General features: G+C 36.6%; 1 protein-coding gene across 1 annotated transcript; it reads right to left on the bottom strand.

The window, feature by feature from the left end:
- Positions 1-237: 237 nt before the first annotated feature.
- Positions 238-13588, bottom strand: LOC107551471 (HEAT repeat-containing protein 3-like). The gene is made up of 14 exons (XM_016233080.1): positions 13457-13588; positions 13052-13167; positions 12417-12504; positions 11627-11730; positions 10744-10853; positions 9937-10077; positions 5702-6012; positions 3870-3960; positions 3615-3685; positions 3498-3504; positions 3221-3309; positions 2975-3118; positions 997-1173; positions 238-549 (listed from the first exon to the last, which is right to left on the bottom strand). Exons 1-14 carry the CDS (start codon positions 13586-13588, stop codon positions 436-438), a joined length of 1695 nt encoding a protein of 564 aa, XP_016088566.1. The 3' UTR covers positions 238-435.
- Between the last annotated feature and the right edge of the window lie 4080 nt (positions 13589-17668).

The raw sequence follows: 17668 nt of genomic DNA, 5'->3' as shown, positions 1-17668 counted from the left end.
TTGATCCATCAACATTTTACAGATCATCTCACTGAGGACAAGGACAATTCTTACCAGAAACCCAAAAGCCAGAATATTCAGGGAGGTAAAGGGGAATCTGTTATGAGACTGGATGACATTGTTTAACGCACACTCTTCAGTTTAAATGCTGAAATCTGATGGCCAATGGAGTATTCATTGTCAAAAACACAGACACTACTGATTATCCTAATACTTAACAACAACAAGAGACCATTATGATAGTTTATGCTTTAATTAAAGCACTTATATATATATGTTTGGTTTTACAAACTTTTTTTATCTTAATTTCCGCACATAAACACTCTCACATTACAATAAAACCAAAAGAAAACCAGAGAGGAGTATGGACAGAAAATGCTAAATAAAACAAGGCGAGATGTTTGCAGAGAATTTGTGCTACTGATCTCTGAAATCTCATTTTCTCTGCAGGTTCTCCGAGTAGCTGATGAATCTCTTCAGGTTGATCCTTATGTTGTCCAGAACACAAAGCTGATCAGGGCTGTATTTTCCTTTGCCTTCTTTTCGCAGCTGTGAGGGAACAAAAGGCCAAACTGTGAAAAGCCTGCCATCTAAAGGCCTAAGAACATACTAGAATAGTACAGAGGATCTAGCAATGGCTGTACTGTGAATGGTCAGACTGTGAATTTATAAAAGCAGCTGAAAAAGTACTTCACTGTTTTAAAGTGGAACATTTTAGATCAGCCAACCAAGACAGATCTGTTCAGCTGGATTTGAGTGCGCTTTTCTGTAGACAGTCTTTGTGTGAGACTGAGACAGTGCTTATGCAACAGATCTCAATCTCAGAGAAGACAAAAAATGTTTCGCTTGAACCTTGAGCTCAAGCCTGAACATGCATTTGGAGGTGTGAGATGTGGCATTTGAGTGTCTGATTTAATAGTACTGTTCGGGTGTGTGAATGTGATGCATGAGTGTGTTTGTATCTGTGGTAATATTTCTTGTTGGCTTTAAACAAACCTTAGCTCTAAACCCTGGCTGAAGTGCTTTAAGAGATGAAAGCAGGTTAATATTTTTTCCAGCTTTCTCTGCTTCATCGCCATCTGCAAACACATCGAAGAGCGCATCCAGCGCTTCCCCGCACACTACCAGGTTTGAGTCCTTCATTGCGATATTCAGTAATGCATTTCCAATCAACTGCAAAAAGAGAATAAAGTTAGCTGAACAACTGACCAAAGCTATGCAATTACAAATATACAGTAAAAAACAATGCTATTAATAAAAGTGAACATAAAAGACACATTTTATTATACAATTACAAGTCATAAAATACTACAGAATTTGATATAAATGTAGCCACTTATAATTTAGTAAAATATAGATATATTCTAAGAATAATCTAATAATACTTAAATTAAAAAGGTTTAATTGGGTCTAACATTGCAAAATTAACATCAAATTAGGGCTGTGCAATTAATCGCATGCGATTGTCAAGCGCATCTCATTAGTAAAGCCGGTTCCGTGATTAGTAGTAAATCTCCATCACCTGCTTTCAGATGGAGCGCCATTTAATACACAGAGCCGTAGTTCACTGACAATTAGGCAATATCGCGTTCATAATCGCAGATTGAATCGCCTGCGATAATGAACGCGATATTGCCTAATTGTCAGTATTATCAGTATTGTACTGACGAGATGCACATGACAATCGCATGCGATTAATTGTAAAGCCCTACATCAAATAATTTTTTGTCCCTTTTCTATAACAAAATACGATAATTTCTGAATGTTGTATTTTTTGTGGGCATAACAAAAAGGCACTAATACACAGGGCTCGAATTGAGGGGGGATGGCATCCCCTGGTTGAAAAAAAAAAAGACAAAAAGCTTACCCCCCTTACCATCCCCTTTGGATTAATAATGTGTATTATGTAAAACTCATCATGCCAATGAAATGTTAAAATTATCTACTTGAGATAATTCATGAATAACGGCGATTGGCCAATCAGAACTCGTTTCTGTAACAAGCGGAAGCAAGTTTTCTGCATTTTTCGCGCAAAATGATTCAAGCGCAACTTTTGAATTTCTTTAAAAAGACGACAACAGACAAAAGTATGATTTTTCCTTCATTAGAATTTAAAACCATTCCCCTGACATAATGTTATTGTGCTGTATGTGTAACTGTGAGGGACTGAGAGATGATAGGAGAGCTGACATTATCGAGTCATCGACCTAGCAAAAATCAAACAAAAACACGTCTTGAGAGTCCAAAAGCATTCACTGCGCGATGAGGCCTATTAGAATACAGGTAAAATAACCTTATAATTCAAGCAATTAAAGAAAAAATACCCATGTATGAGTCATGTTTTTATATTCATTGCACAAGCAATGTCGTTTTCTGAATATCAGTAGGCCTACATGCGCGAGCACAAATGTGCTATTAATTTTATACAACAGTGCATAGTAACACGGTGTTTCTTTCCTTGAATGAATCAGTTCTTGAACGAATCAAGTGAGCCAGTGATTCAACGGCCCATTCAGTTGGACACTTTTGTTTAGTTTCTAATTGAATCAGCCGTTTTGAACGAATCAAATAATTGATCAAAACAGGGGCTTGCTGCCACCTACTGGTGGTTTTATTGTCATCATAATGTATCCATGACAGGCCTAAACCAGCCAAGGTTTCAGCACAAAAGCACATTTAGCAAAATAGTTTAATTATCAATATTGACCAAAATGCCTCCATTTCAGGCCCAAGAAGGAAAAAAAAGCTTATAAATAATAGTTCATTTAATAAGGCCAATTTTTAATTAAATAAAAACCTTTTTAAAAATGAAGACAAATTTTGTAATCATTATGTAAAATTAGCTACAGGACCCACATACCCCCCGAAAAAAGAAATTGACCACACCATCCCCCCTGAATTTTTTTTACAATTCGACCACTGACTATACATATGATTAATATAATTCTAACAATTCTGCCACAGTCAGTATTACCTGTAGAGTGTCTGCTGTGTTTTTCTCTTTGGCAAGAGAGCTTCCTGTGATACCGAGAACGGCCAGAGCATTAACTCTCACGCTGACCAGCTCACAGCTGGTGGCAGCCTCACAAAAACTCATAAGCTGGTGTGGAGTCATACACTGCAGGATAAAACATAAAACACATACAGTTCAAAATACCAAGTAAAGCTTGAAATAATGTATCGCTGAAGCATAAAAACAATGAATGAATGTGCTTCTCACCTGAGGGATGTTTTTGGTAGCCATGATCTTTAGTAGAGAACGAAGAGCACTGGTCACAGCCTCCAGGAACTCCTCATCCTTTAATGCCTCTAGAAATTAATGTACAAGCATAGAAGATATTACATTTTTTACACACTAAGTGGAAAAACCACAAAAAAATATGATGTACCTAACATTACAAAAAAATTCTGACAGATTCTGTATAATGTCAGAGTGTGAGAGTTCTTTGATTAAGGCACAAAAAACAGTCATTTAAATCACAATTTAACACCATTACTCACTGACTTCAAAGAAAAAAAAAATCAAAGATTCAAAAAAATATATTTTTATCAATGGATTTACTTGAACATTATATTTTTATTTGAAACTAAAAACAAAATATAAAAAAAATGACTGACATCCCATCAGCACACATCTCGCTCTCATCGCTGCTGGACATCTCCTCCCACTCGTCATCTGAGGGCTCTACAGACAAACACACACACACAAACACACAGTCACTATCTTGTCACATTATCTCTGTCTCATCTTCTCGGACACAAACACAGAAATCATTCCTCTAATTTCGCACATTAGCAGGAAAATCCTGAGGATTGTCTATAACAGTCTTGTCTTCCCTGCTCGCCTATAAACACACACACTCACTCACCATCAGAACAGCACATGTTGACGATGATCTCCAGTGATGTCTGCTGTGCTGACAGCAATGCTTTGGCCCCTCGCAACTCCAGTCTGTCTCTCTTAAAACCCAGAAGTAATTGTTTGGGTCATTTGTACACATACAGTGATGGTTGAACTGATACTTTAACTGAATACTGATAACTGACTTGAGGAGGAAACAGAAAATGAAATTATTAAGAGCATTCACAACAACACAGAGATTTTAAACATGGTTTGCTTAGGTTCCAGATGTAAACTGGGCCACAAATTTGAGGCTCCGGATCAAATTTCACCCTGAACTTTCAAAGAGGACAACATTCAGGACACCCTATGGGTTGGTTAGACCGGAGCTCAGAGAGGTTACAGCAGCCCTGCACACTCATATGTAAGTGGGGACAGCCACTCTGTGTTTAGAGAGAGTGAGAACCATCTGGCTCTGAGGGACAGATGTGCCATCACTTGGGTTGACATGGTTTGAAGGGGAAAGAAATAGTGCAGGAGGCACGCCATAGCCTTCATGTCAAGTAGCATAGTGGAGACGGTCTTTAAGATGCATCTATGATCTCCATACACACAATAACTTACCATAATAATTAGGGCTGGTAATTTAATGCGGTAGATTAATTAATTACGCTGAAAAATAACACATTAAAATTATCAATGCATTTAACGCACTTGCCTCGCCCCAGACCTATGTGGGTCATCTGACATTTCATACAGCTGTTGATGACAAATATGAGGCAGGGCAACAACTCAGTGTGATGGAGCCTAGAGAACGTAGTTAGAATGTCCCTAAAATTAAAGTTATGGGGCAAAAAAAACCCTGTTTGGGTTTTTTTTTCATATTTACATCATATAGTTAAGCAATATCACACGAGTGCAAATGTGATACTGATCTTATACAACAGTTCAGTAAGTAAGAAGATAATATTGTGTTATTTTAGACACAATGTTGTCCGTTTTGCTCAATTTTGCCAACTAAAATATAAAGACAAAGCAGAACTGTTAGTCTCCGAACAACACAGCTACAGCTCTTGCACACACCAATCGTTCTTATGGTGATGATCCGCTTCAAGTCGAACAAGCTAATGATTCAATGGACCATTCATAAAGAACCATTTCCTTCACTCCTGAATGAATCAGCCATTTGAACAAATCAAATGAATGAATAAATGACTCGATGACTTAATCGTTAAGACATTTACCACCACCTTCTGGCAGCTTTACTTTATTATTTAGAGTATCATTTCATTAAAGAAATAATTTCATATTTCCATAGTTATAATAATAAAATTAATTATTAAAGGTTTAATTCACCCACCCAAAAATGACAATTGTGTCATCATTTACTCACCCTCAAGGTCCAAAAGAGTATATGTAATAAATTTGATCAAACAAAATATTTCTTGCTGAAGCTACTTTTTGTAATGTCTGTTTAACGCTTTACAAAACAATGACTTAAAATTATCTTTTGGGAGTAATTTCTCCGCCAAATTTGATGTGCGATTAATTTCCAATTAATTAGATTAATTAATCGACACATCATGTAATTTTATCATGATTAAAATTTAATCGCTTACCAGCCCTAATAATAATATAAGTGGCTCATTTTTTGTTGTTAATATTTTTAGATAAAGCACCCAAAAATATCATAGTTTAATCATCATCATGTTTTTTCAAACCTAAATGACAGACTTTGTTCTGCAACGACACGAGAGTGAGCAAATGACCACAGAATTTTCACTGTCTTTAAAACTAAATTTAAAATGTTCTAAAATGTGCAAAAAAAAATTCCACTTAAAATAATAGCTTTTAACTTACAGGCAACAGATCTGAGATGTCATTTTTTGTTTTTGACATTTGTCCATTAGGCTTTCCTCCATTCATCTTTTCACCTCTCACGTCCTCCTCCATATCTTCGGCCTCGTGACCTGCGGGGCGTTCGTCTGTATGATCTGACTCCGCTGCAGATGTGGTCTCTTTGGACAGACGGGCAGACTCTGCACGCCACAGCTCTGGGATGAGCTCTCCCGCATCCAGAATGAGGCTGTGTGAGAGAGTGGTGGCCAGCGCCGTCAACGTCTGAGACTGCTGTGCTGAAGACAGACCGCTCTTCAGATTCCATAAAGAGCCTGAAAGACAGAGGAAAGACGAACAACTATTAACCATATGAAACACACACATATACATACATATATATATATATATATATATATATATATAGGTGCTGTCAATCAATAAAAAAAAAATAACTAATTAAATCACACATTTTTTCTCAGATTAATTGCGATTAATCCCACCTAACATTAAAGTTTTTAAATATACTTTTATATTGCAATAATTTTACATTAAATCTTCAAATGAATGTACAAACAACATACAGTATGTGATTAATATTTGTTTAATGGCATCTTTTTTTTATGACTGAAGGCCAGTATCATTGATACCAATACTACTGATGTCTCTATAAAAAAAAATGTCCCCCCAATATTTAACCATTGACTATAGCCATTCAACATTACAGTATACTTGAGAGCTATCAATTTGAACATTTACGCAGAGGATCCCCAAATCCAGGTGTGCAAAACTTGTTGCATCTTTCCCAAAAAGACTCATGGCTGTATTAGATCAAAAGGGTGCTTCTACTAAATACTGAGCAAAGGGTCTGAATACTTAGGACCATGTGATATTTCAGTTTTTCTTTTTTAATAAATCTGCAAAAATGTCAACAATTCTGTGTTTTTCTGTCAATATGGGGTGCTGTGTGTACATTAATGAGGGAAAAAAATGAACTTAAATGATTTTAGCAAATGGCTGCAATATAACAAAGAGTGAAAAATTTAAGGGGGTCTGAATACTTTCCGTACCAACTGTAGATGAATCCTTAAAGCTATATAAAAAGTTATTGATTTCCTCTTTTTTCTTCTTTTGTTCTTGACGAACAGACATCACAGCAGCTGGGTTATTAGCTTGTTATGCCTGTTTTTTTTCTTTAAGAGCTGCCGCTGCTGCACATGATGTGGATCTGACACGCATCGTATTTTCTCACAATTCTCTTTACCGTTTCTGACTCACTTCAGGGGCCTCATTTATAACCATTGCGTACGCACAAAACCTGCCCTGAAAGAGGCGTATGCCACTTCCTACGCAAAAGGTGGGATTTATAAAAAACAAACTTGACGGGAAAATTTGTGCACCTGCACGCAAACTCTGACCCATGCGTACGGAGTGTTTTTCATGGAGAAAGAAAAGTAATGAAGTAAACAACGATTTTAAACTGTTTTCATTTCATCATATAAATTTACATAAAATATTCCACTCTCATTAATGGAGATAAGCACAGAAATTACATAGTCATTACACAGAAGTTAAACCAAAATTATATGAATTTAGACATAGCCTATTTGTAGTGGATGCACTTGATTACTTTTCCTGTGGTATGTTATGTTTTAATGACAGCGAGGAGTGCTATATGTGCACAATAACTTTTCTTTAAAGTAAACTGCACATCTCATGTTATGAGAACATATTTTAAGCAAGAATAATGATCAATGATGCGCACTTCGATATTGTGGCGGACACTGCTGGATTCGGTGGAACGGTCTATTGTTCGGTTTGAATATGACCAATGATAATAGCTTACTGTATAACTACAGCTGCATGGAAGTATTGATGTCGTGTGAAGGCATCTCCACAACATTATGAAAAACACTACTGTATTTGAAGGATACAACTTGAAGAAAACTAAGATTTGCACGTTTCCTTTTTAAAATAATTTGTCAATGACTCGTAGAGTCAGATAATTGTATTTACACTGCAATAAATATATATTTTCCACTAAATATAGCTAAAACATGTTCACCTTAACAGCAAAACTGCATTAATTTTATTTGAATTTTTTTTAAACAATTGAAATATTATTGGGCCAGTGGAAATGAATGAGATCAACTCTATTCTAAATAATTTTTCTGAGAACTATTTAGATTTTTAGCAATAAAAATTAATGTGTATGGCACAAATGGCATTTATAGTCCGTATCTCATATTTCCTTAATGTCATGTACCATGCTAAATGTACCATGTTAAACATGGTGTCACGTGGATGGGAATATGCATAGAAATTATATGCAGATGAGGTTATGCATAGTAAAATTAGGTGTTGTAAGCTCCATATATGGTGATTTCGGGGAGGAGTCGGGGTGGAGATAGGTACGCACAATCTTCCCTGACTGGGATTTATAAAGGGATTTTTGCGCAGGTTCTGGCGTACGCATGGTTTTATAAATCTGATAACTTTTGAGCGTATGCAAAATCTAGCTTTTGTGCCTACGTAAACTTTTAGGATGAAATCTACGGAGAGTTTTATAAATGAAGTCTCAATAATGAACTGACGAGTTGAATCGAGTGTGTTAGATGAGTAAGACAGTGCTCGGCTGCTCCAGGACAGTTTTGAAAACCATTTCAGAGGCATGTTCTTAAATGTGACTTATATAAAATATATTACATGCAAGCACAGATTTAAGGCAGCTTTAATCGCCTTTTTGGTAACTTCATGACTTAGCTGAACGTGCGTCTGAAACGAGCTTTATTGCCAGGTATGTTTTCACATACGAGGAATTTGTTTTCATGACAGAAGCTTCTGCAGTGCAGCAGAATGACAGCGACACAACAAAAACACAGATAATAAAAGAATAAAAAATAAATAAATAGAACAAGTAAATAAGGAATAACAAAATATTAATATTATATATTTATATATATATGTATATATACGAAAATATTACCTAAAAAGCCACAGCAGAACTGTTGTGCGTCTCCGAGCAACACAGCAGTGTTTAGTTTCTGAATGAATCCGCGTTTTGAACGAATCGTATGAACCAATGATTCAAAAGCCCATTCATTAAAGAGAGCCGTTTACTTCATTCCTGAATGAATCAGCCGTTTGAACGAATCGACTAATAAAGACATTTACCGCCACCTGCTGGTAGTTTTAGTTTCTTCTTTAGAGTATAATTTCATTTATTAAAAAAATTATTAAATAAATAAACATTAAAGGGATAGTTCACCAAAAATTAATTAATTAATTAATTCTGCCATCATTTACTCGCCTTCATGTTTCAAACCTGAATGACTTGCTCTCTTTTGCACAAGATAAAAGAAAGTATTTTGAAGACTGTTGGTAACAAAGCTGTTTTGGTCAATAGTGACTTTCATTGCATCAACAAAAAATACTGAGATGTTTCTCAAAATATCTTTTTTTTTTATGTTCCATACTTTATGTTAGGCCATTGTAGCCTAAACATTTAAAACAATAATGGCTTTAAATTATCTTTTGGGGGTATTTTCACAGCCATATTTAGTTTGCGATTAATTAGATTAATTAATCACAGCACCCTGTGATTAATTAGATTAAACATTTTAATCAACTTATTTTTTTATGTTCCATACTTTATGTTAGGCCATTGTAGCCTAAACATTTAAAACAATAATGGCTTTAAATTATCTTTTGGGGGTATTTTCACAGCCATATTTAGATTGCGATTAATTAGATTAATTAATCACAGCACCCTGTGATTAATTAGATTAAACATTTTAATCAACTGACTGACAGCCCTAATATATATTGTGCAAGCAGTGGGCTACACAGAAAAAAACACACACACACACAAACAACAGCAATTACCAATAAATAGTGCCCAAATAAAGGAATGTGAGAATGAAAAATATGGGGTATGAAAATCTGTAAATAAATATCCACGTGTTTATTAGGGAGGAATAAAAAAAATCTGAGGGGGTTTATATATACACTACTGTTTAAAAGCTTGGGAATGTAATGGGTTTTTTTTATGTTTTTGAAGCAAGTATACTATTACATTCTCCAAGGCTGCATTTATTGGATTAAAGAAATACAAAAAAGCTAATGTACTACTAGCTATATATTTATAGCTAGTAGTGGCATGTTGCAAACACTTTTAAGGATGGAAGTAGTAGATTTAGTAAATGTTGTTGTTGTTGTTGTAAATGTTACTACACGACCAGTGTCATGCGTTCTTTCACCTGCAGCCAGCGATCGCAGGAGAGTGTATTCCATACTGCTGTGAGTGGAGAACATAATGTTTTCCAAGACCCCAAACACGGCTGCATTCACACTGCGCGCGAGCTCTGCGTTCTCTTCTGTTACTGTGTGCAAGCAGTGGGCTACACAGAAAAAAACACACACACACACAAACAACAGCAATTACCAATAAATAGTGCCCAAATAAAGGAATGTGAGAATGAAAAATATGGGTATGAAAATCTGTAAATAAATATCCACGTGTTTATTAGGGAGGAATAAAAAAATCTGAGGGGGTTTATATATACACTACTGTTTAAAAGCTTGGGAATGTAATGGTTTTTTTTTATGTTTTTGAAGCAAGTATACTATTACATTCTCCAAGGCTGCATTTATTGGATTAAAGAAATACAAAAAAGCTAATGCTGCAAAATATCATAACAATTGAAGATGACTGTTTTCTATTTTAAAATACTTTAAAATGGAATTTATTCCAGTGAAGGTAAAGCTGAATTTTCAGCATCATTACCCCAGTCCTCAGTGTCACATGATCCTTCAGAAATCATTCTAATATTCTGATTTGGTGCTCAATAAACATTTCTGATTATTATCAATGTTGAAAACAGTTATAATAAGATTAAGGATACTTTGATGAATAGAACGTTCAAAATAATATTTATTTCAAACAGAAATCTTTTGTAACATTACAAATGTGCAAATGTCTTTATCATTTTGATCAATTTTTATGTATCCTTGTTGAATAAGCATTTCCTTAGAGTATATATGTGTTGGTCTAGAACTAGTGCCACCTGCTGATATTGCCAGCTCCATATTCTGAGGGTGTCTCTGTAGACAGTGTAGAAGAACATCTAGAAGTCCAGTCTTGTTAAACACTGACACAGCTGTGCTGCTGCTCTCACTACACATCCACAGAAAAACAGACAGGAAAAACAGATCATACAAGACATACAACTATGTCATCTGATTGAACACCTTTGGACTGTTTTAAACACAACTCTTCAACCCTTGCTTTTATTGTAAGTATATTAGGCCTAAATGTGGTATTTAAATGTTGCATCACTAACTGTTGTGCTTAATGACTGCTTTTAATGTGATAACTGATTAGTCTCATATTTTGGCCTAATCTTCAGCCTGCAAACTAGTGACTATATATAAAGCATGATGATGTGCTGTCAAGCGTTCACAGGAAACACTTAAGACAATCAAAGACATTTGGGACATTTGTTAATACACTTTAGTGTAAACGTCAATTTGTTAATTTGATCAATTTCGCTAATTGGTTTTCCCAGCGACCCTAAAAGGGTTAGTTCACCCAAAAATGAAAATTCTGTCATTAATTACTCACCCTTGTGTTGTTCGAAAACCCGCAAGACCTTCGTTCATCTTCGGAACACAATTTAAGATAGTTTTGATGAAATATGAGGGTTCTCTGACCCTCCCATAGACAGCAAGGTAACTACCACATTCAAGGTCCAGAAAAGTACCAAGATGATCGACAAAGTAGTCCATGTGGTGGCGCTGACCCAGATCCGACGTAATGACGTTATCACGCCGGATCTGGGTCAGCGCCGCCACACGCTCGCGTCATGATACTGTCGTGAACGCTCATCCAAAGTGACGCAGTAGAGACGAAAATGTGGAATAAAGTCGTTATTTTTGTACCAGTCTTACCAGAGGTTCCAAAGCAAGTTTACAGCCTCATTGGCGACGTCTTCCACCATGTGTTTCTGTCCTTTCACAGTAGGAGAAGAGCTCACGTCAAAGGCAGTGCAGCACTGCTCTCCACAAAAACACATAAGAGACACTTGTCAAAAAGAGCTTTCACTTTTTTTCTCTTTCTCACTATGGGTGGGCGATATGGCAAAAATACCATATCACATATGATTTTTTTTTCCAGGCAGGATCATGATCCACAATCATTTTCTTGTTGTTTTAAGACTATTTGCAAGTGAATGAGAAGTACAGCCATGCTAATTTAATTGGACTGACTAAAATATCCTGCAATAAAATCTGTTTTAAGGGGTGTTCACACTACACTCATGCCATTGACTTCCATTCATACGCATTTAAATACTGGAGTCCAGAAGTGCAAACTCATGTGGAGTTGTTTCACATTTCACTTCATTCCAAACTGAACTCTACCCTGGAAATTCGTATCAATGAATACCAATTAAGACCAATAAAAGATTGATGCATCACAGCATGAGCTGAAATTAAAAACACAAACTTTAAAGCTACAGGTTTGCAGCGTTACAGAAAAGTGGACTGTATATTTTGGATTTATTATAATTAGTTATGTTGAATTTATGTTTTTAAAACACCACAGAGCATGACGAGAAATTGTGTGCTCAAAGTCTAGTGTGACCTCCCCTTTAATCATGTTAAACATCATATTGAAACATCAAGTTAAAGACCGTCATGCCAATAAAGCTTTTTAATTGAATTGATCCAGCATTCGTACCTCCCTCAGGAGAGCAGACAGAGGCGTCAGCGCATCCTGTCTCACCATGTCCTCACACACTTCAGGGCCTCCGCAGGCACTAAGATTTCTGAGATGAAAATTAAGGGTCATTTTACAAAATAAACCCTGAAGCAGAGGAGTCTTATATCAGAGAGCTGTGTCAGTGAAATAATGACAGCAAAAATGTCAAACATTAAGCTGTTCAACAGACAAACTACTCCAGAGGGAAATCATGTAATATATATAATTACTGCTTGTCTTATCTATGGAATAAATGTCTGTGTGACAGAGTTTCTGTGTGTCTGTCATTGCCTTGGTGGCTGGATATCTACTACAGCTCAGGTTTACTATGTCAGTCTCATCTGAGAGAGAGAGAGAGAGAGAGAGAGAGATAAGAGAATAGTGTAATAATGATAGCAAGCATGTAATACACCAAGTTGCTCATTAGACAAACTGCTGCAGAGGGAAATTATAACATTCAAATTGTATAATTTATACATTCTAATTTCTATGCAATTAATGCAGTCTGTGTGACGAGTTTCTGTGTCTTTCATTTTCTTGGTGGCTGGATGTGTACTACAGCCCAGGTTTAGTATGTCAGTGTCACCTTAGAGTGTGTGTGTGTGTGTGTGTACCTGAGTGCTCCAGCAGCAGTCTCTCTCACCGCCAGGCTGCGGTCCAGCAGTAAAGGTCCTATTTTCCTGACTGCATCTCTCTGGAGGAATCCTGGGATCGTCTGACTCTGCTGTACACACACAGAAGGAGAGTCACGTGTTAATAGAGATGTATTTGAAAATTAAGAAATACTGTCTGGTTCTTCCCTGACAGCTGCATCAGTCCGTTCAGCCGTAAAGGTCTGCTGACTCGCTTCATTTATTCAACACGCCAACATGCCATCAGTGACAGGGCTGACAGTCATTACACACGCCATATTTAGCGGTTACGCCAACATTGTTTTTATGTCAGTATTTTCAGATATTCAGGTTCATAAACACCATTTACTACAAGTCTGTGGAGTTGTCACAGCAGCTGCAGCTTACTTTATCGAGCAGCTCCGCCGCCGGAGAGTCTTCATCTTCTGATTCGTCCCCAGTCTGTTTAACAGGAGTTGATGAAAGACCATCGGGAGAAAACGATGGCCGTTTGAATTTGTTGATTTTAGTCTTTCCCATGTTTTTAATGTGTTTGGACTGCACTTGAAGTTAAATACCAATTCCGATCTGTTTTAAAACTCCGGCAGACTCACAACACGAGCGACCATGTGGTCGTTAGCTCCTGCCGTAAAGCGTAACAGACAGTCGTAATAAAAGTGCCGTCGAAAAGATGAGAGCGCCACCCTGTGGGTCCAAAAACGCACTGCATTTGAAAGCGGGTCTTATAGAAATCGTATTACCCTGCATGGGAGATAGTCCAGTCATCTGTTTTCTCTATCTGAAGTTCAACCACAAAATAAGCCATAAATCAAAACCAAGCGTATTTGATCTTGTTACAGATAAACTCCTTCAGGAGAGGCCATGTCTAATCTTTCATAGTAGGCTATTAAGAGTGAATCTTCCCATATGGTGTTTGAGATCTGTCTGTACTCCCTCTTCTGCATCCTCTCTTAGGAACCTGGGAATCGAGGGGGGAGTTTCATTTTTTTTTGGCCATCATTTTCTCTCATTTACTGCCTAAGCAGAACCTAAAATAATAGGCCATTTAATTAATTTAAAATAGCCTATTCTTTTTATTGATTTGTTTCTTTGTTTGCTGTTTTTGTAGGATTGGTGCATGTCTATTTGTTATTTGTGTCCAATGAAAAATAACGAAAAGTAAAAATATATGTAGCCTACATTATCGTTCAACTCTTGAGGTTAGTAGCCAACAAAATGTTTTTGAACGAAGATTTTTATGCTCACCAAGGCTGCATTTATTTAATTTAAAAAATGTTGTGAAACATTATTAGCATTTAAAATTACTATTTTCTAGTCTATTTTAATATATCTTAAAATGTAATTTATTCCTGTGATGGCAAAGCTGAATTTTCAGCCGCCATTACTCCAGTCTTCAGTGTCGCATGATCCTTCAGAAATCATTCTAATGTAATGATTTGGTGCTCAAGAAACACTTCTTACTATTAGTAATGTTGAAACCAGTTGTGCTGCTTATTATTTTTGTGGAACTCAGCATGCTTTGATGAATATAAAATTAATATAAAAAAACAGCATTTATTGAAATGTCTGTAGTTTACTGTCTTTAATGCATCCCTTCTACATAATTAATTTCCTTTGGGAAAAAAATCGATTGACCTAAAACTTTATAACTGTAGTGTAAGCAAACAAGTAGTTTAGCTTAGATAAAGAAAAATAGCAAATTAATCTGCACAGATATTTTAAAAGCCTTTAGAAGTTCTCAGTTTTAACACTTTTATTTCATTTTCTTTCTTGCTTGCTTGCTTTCTTTCTCAATAGAGTAAGTTTTGGCTGTAGAGCTTGTTTGACCTGTCCTAACCCTGTGCAGTGTGTCGAATGAGAGCTAGAGACCCTGGGTCTTCCTTTCCAAATCCCTTACTGCATGTCAGCGCGTGGCAACCCTCCCCAACAACTGTCCTGAGAGGACCTATAATTCATCCCAATTCAGCATGTTTCAAAATCACATACAGCTAGCACATCAGAGAGGATTTCAACATTATGGGTCTGAAACAATTTACAAGTAAAAAAAAGAAAAAGCACATCTCAAAACACACACACATTCCTCTTTCTGTCTATAATACATTGAATAAACTGAATAAATCGAGTGTGTAAAGGTTAATTTCTGTTCCAACAGGTTTCCTCTAGCACAGCGTCTGCTGTCCTTGCATTTCACTGATAGCGGGCTCCCTATCTACAAAGAACTAAGGAACTCATAAACTCTTTATCTACCACACATACACATCCAAAGGTTTTATATGTTCTAAAATGTTTTTGTTTTTTTATTATTCAACCAAAATATATTTATTTTATTCAACCAACATACACCATACATACACACTCTCATTGCAGTGCTGAAGAACCTCAAGAACTCCTCAAAGAACATACAGATGAACGCAAACTCCTCGGCCCCACCACTAGATGGAAGTGTGGTTCTATGTTTCTACGCCAGCCCCGTCTCAAATTTCTCCACAGCAATTTCACACTTTTTCAGATCATGTTTGTGTGGATAAACAGTGCAGCATAATGACGAAATACATCTGCTGGGTGAAATATCCATCAGCGCCTGGGCCAAAGGAGAGCTGGACCGTAGCGAGAGGCTGTTCTTGTCGGATAGGCATTGGCCATTTTGAGGTGAATGATCTATGAGCACAGTTTTTCTTTAGAGTAAAACAAATAGAACACACATTCCTTCAGTAAGCACACTTAGTTATATGGTTTACCATTGTTCACCCAGCCTTAAAGCACACGCCATTTCAGCAGGAAGTTAAACTCACTCTTTAATGTAGATTTACGTGTTGCAGAAGAATCTGGGACTTTTTAAATTGATTTTAATATCAGAATATAAATGCCTGAAGACATTAAGCAGAGCTTTGGTTGTTGTGTGTTAGATGGTATCTACAAATCCTCACCATGTGAGAATAGCAAGCACAAGACAGCAGAAGATTATTTCTGCTTTTTCTAACGGATGTTCACAATCTCACAGAGCAAAATGACGAGAGGAACCCTACAAAAAACTCTTGACTTCATGTGATTTCTTGTTTACTAGTTCTGGTCAGGAGTCCATTTCAACTGATTTCAATTCAGTAGTTCAGTAATTCAGTTCAATATATCTAATAAAATCCAAACCATATTTTTCATATTTTTACACCCATGTTTCGCTTTTTATTACTATTTATTCATGTTTCGTTTAAATATTTATCCTCAATGCCTCTGTTCTGAGTTCTGTTCTCTGTTCTGAATTGTTATAGAGGACATGTCTGCATGTTTATACCTCATGACAAGCTCATCAGCTCGCTGCCTTATGAGACAGTAACCTCTACACTAAAGCCACATCTTCACCCACATAAGCACTTTAACAGAGTCAGAACACAGAATTAGTCCCATGCTGCCATAAAATGCTACAATAGAGCATTTCGATCCAAGATAGAAAATGAAAGAGACAGAAGGATGAATAAAGTGACTGGTGTTATGTAAAATGGGGAAAGGAAGCTCTTTAGGTCAAAATAAGTGGGTGAAGTTTGTCCCTGATGTCAGGAAAACCACATAATGAAATTTAATTACAGTATATAGACATAATCTGCCCCCCGCAGCCCTCCTCCGCTGGGTGAGACTGAGGAACAACAGGAACACCAACCATTTCCTTACTACAGACAAACTCATTTACCAAACGCATATAAAAGAGAATCAGTGTTTTTATTTTTCAGGGAATAATGAGAGGGAGAAAGAGCAGCCATATGAGCAGATGAGTTAGAATTGTTATAATTTTTCGTGTGATCTTTATCCATCTGTTGCCCTGAATGCTTCAATCTGACCTCGTAAGCAAATCAAAAAACACACACACTCCAGCTGCAGAAACAATGAGAGAAGAATAACTACAGCACAAATCTGGACAGAGGGAGCGGGTCCAAATACTTTTCTTCACCTCTCTTCTCTCTGAATCAGGCCTGATCATGGCCCTCAAGTGTAGGAGGGAACTGTCATGTCATGCTAAAATGTGGATCACTCATGCAAGAACAACCTGATCAGACAGGTTAACTCTTGGTTTACGGAAAATGACTGCCTTGATTCATATAAGTGGCTTTCCAGAGAAAAACAATGAATAAAAGGAGCCAATAAAATCTCTGCATGACAATAATGAATCATTTTGCTGGACAAATTGTAGAACAGAGTATTACTAGAAGGAAACAGTATTTCCCTGATAGAGTAATAACAACCTCTCCTAATTGTAAGGTACTTTGCTTTGACGTAAATACTCCGTTATTCACATAAATGAAGTGCTTGAGGGTAAATACATTGTTATACAACGAGACTCCAGCCATTAGCAAAACACCTACAGCTGTGTGACTCATCTGAACATCAGTGATCCTTGAGAAGTGTCTGTGCTTGTATCAGAGGCCTAATAGTAATACTGCACCATGAACCTTAACATGGCCATTACATAAAAAAAAAAATCTAATTTTCACTTTAATGAGTACAAAGTGGTAGCATTGCTATGGTACTATCAAAAACTTTTGTCAAGGATGGCATTGTCTCTCACATCAGTGATCCTTGAGAAGTGTCTGTGCTTGTATCAGAGGCCTA

This window comes from Sinocyclocheilus grahami, unplaced genomic scaffold, assembly GCF_001515645.1.
Source record: "Sinocyclocheilus grahami isolate Dianchi unplaced genomic scaffold, SAMN03320097.WGS_v1.1 scaffold425.1, whole genome shotgun sequence".
Lineage (NCBI taxonomy): Eukaryota > Metazoa > Chordata > Actinopteri > Cypriniformes > Cyprinidae > Sinocyclocheilus > Sinocyclocheilus grahami.
This window is presented reverse-complemented; position numbering and strand designations above follow the sequence as displayed.

Bases quoted from the DNA above. Each gene is read 5' to 3' on its own strand.
- LOC107551471 (XM_016233080.1), bottom strand. From the start codon at position 13,588: ATGGGAAAGACTAAAATCAACAAATTCAAACGGCCATCGTTTTCTCCC. The intron at 12,505-13,051 runs GTACACACACAC...TTTTCATCTCAG, and splicing joins ACTGCTGCTGGAGCACTCAG to AAATCTTAGTGCCTGCGGAG. The intron at 1,174-2,974 runs GTAATACTGACT...CTCTTTTTGCAG, and splicing joins ACACAGCAGACACTCTACAG to TTGATTGGAAATGCATTACT.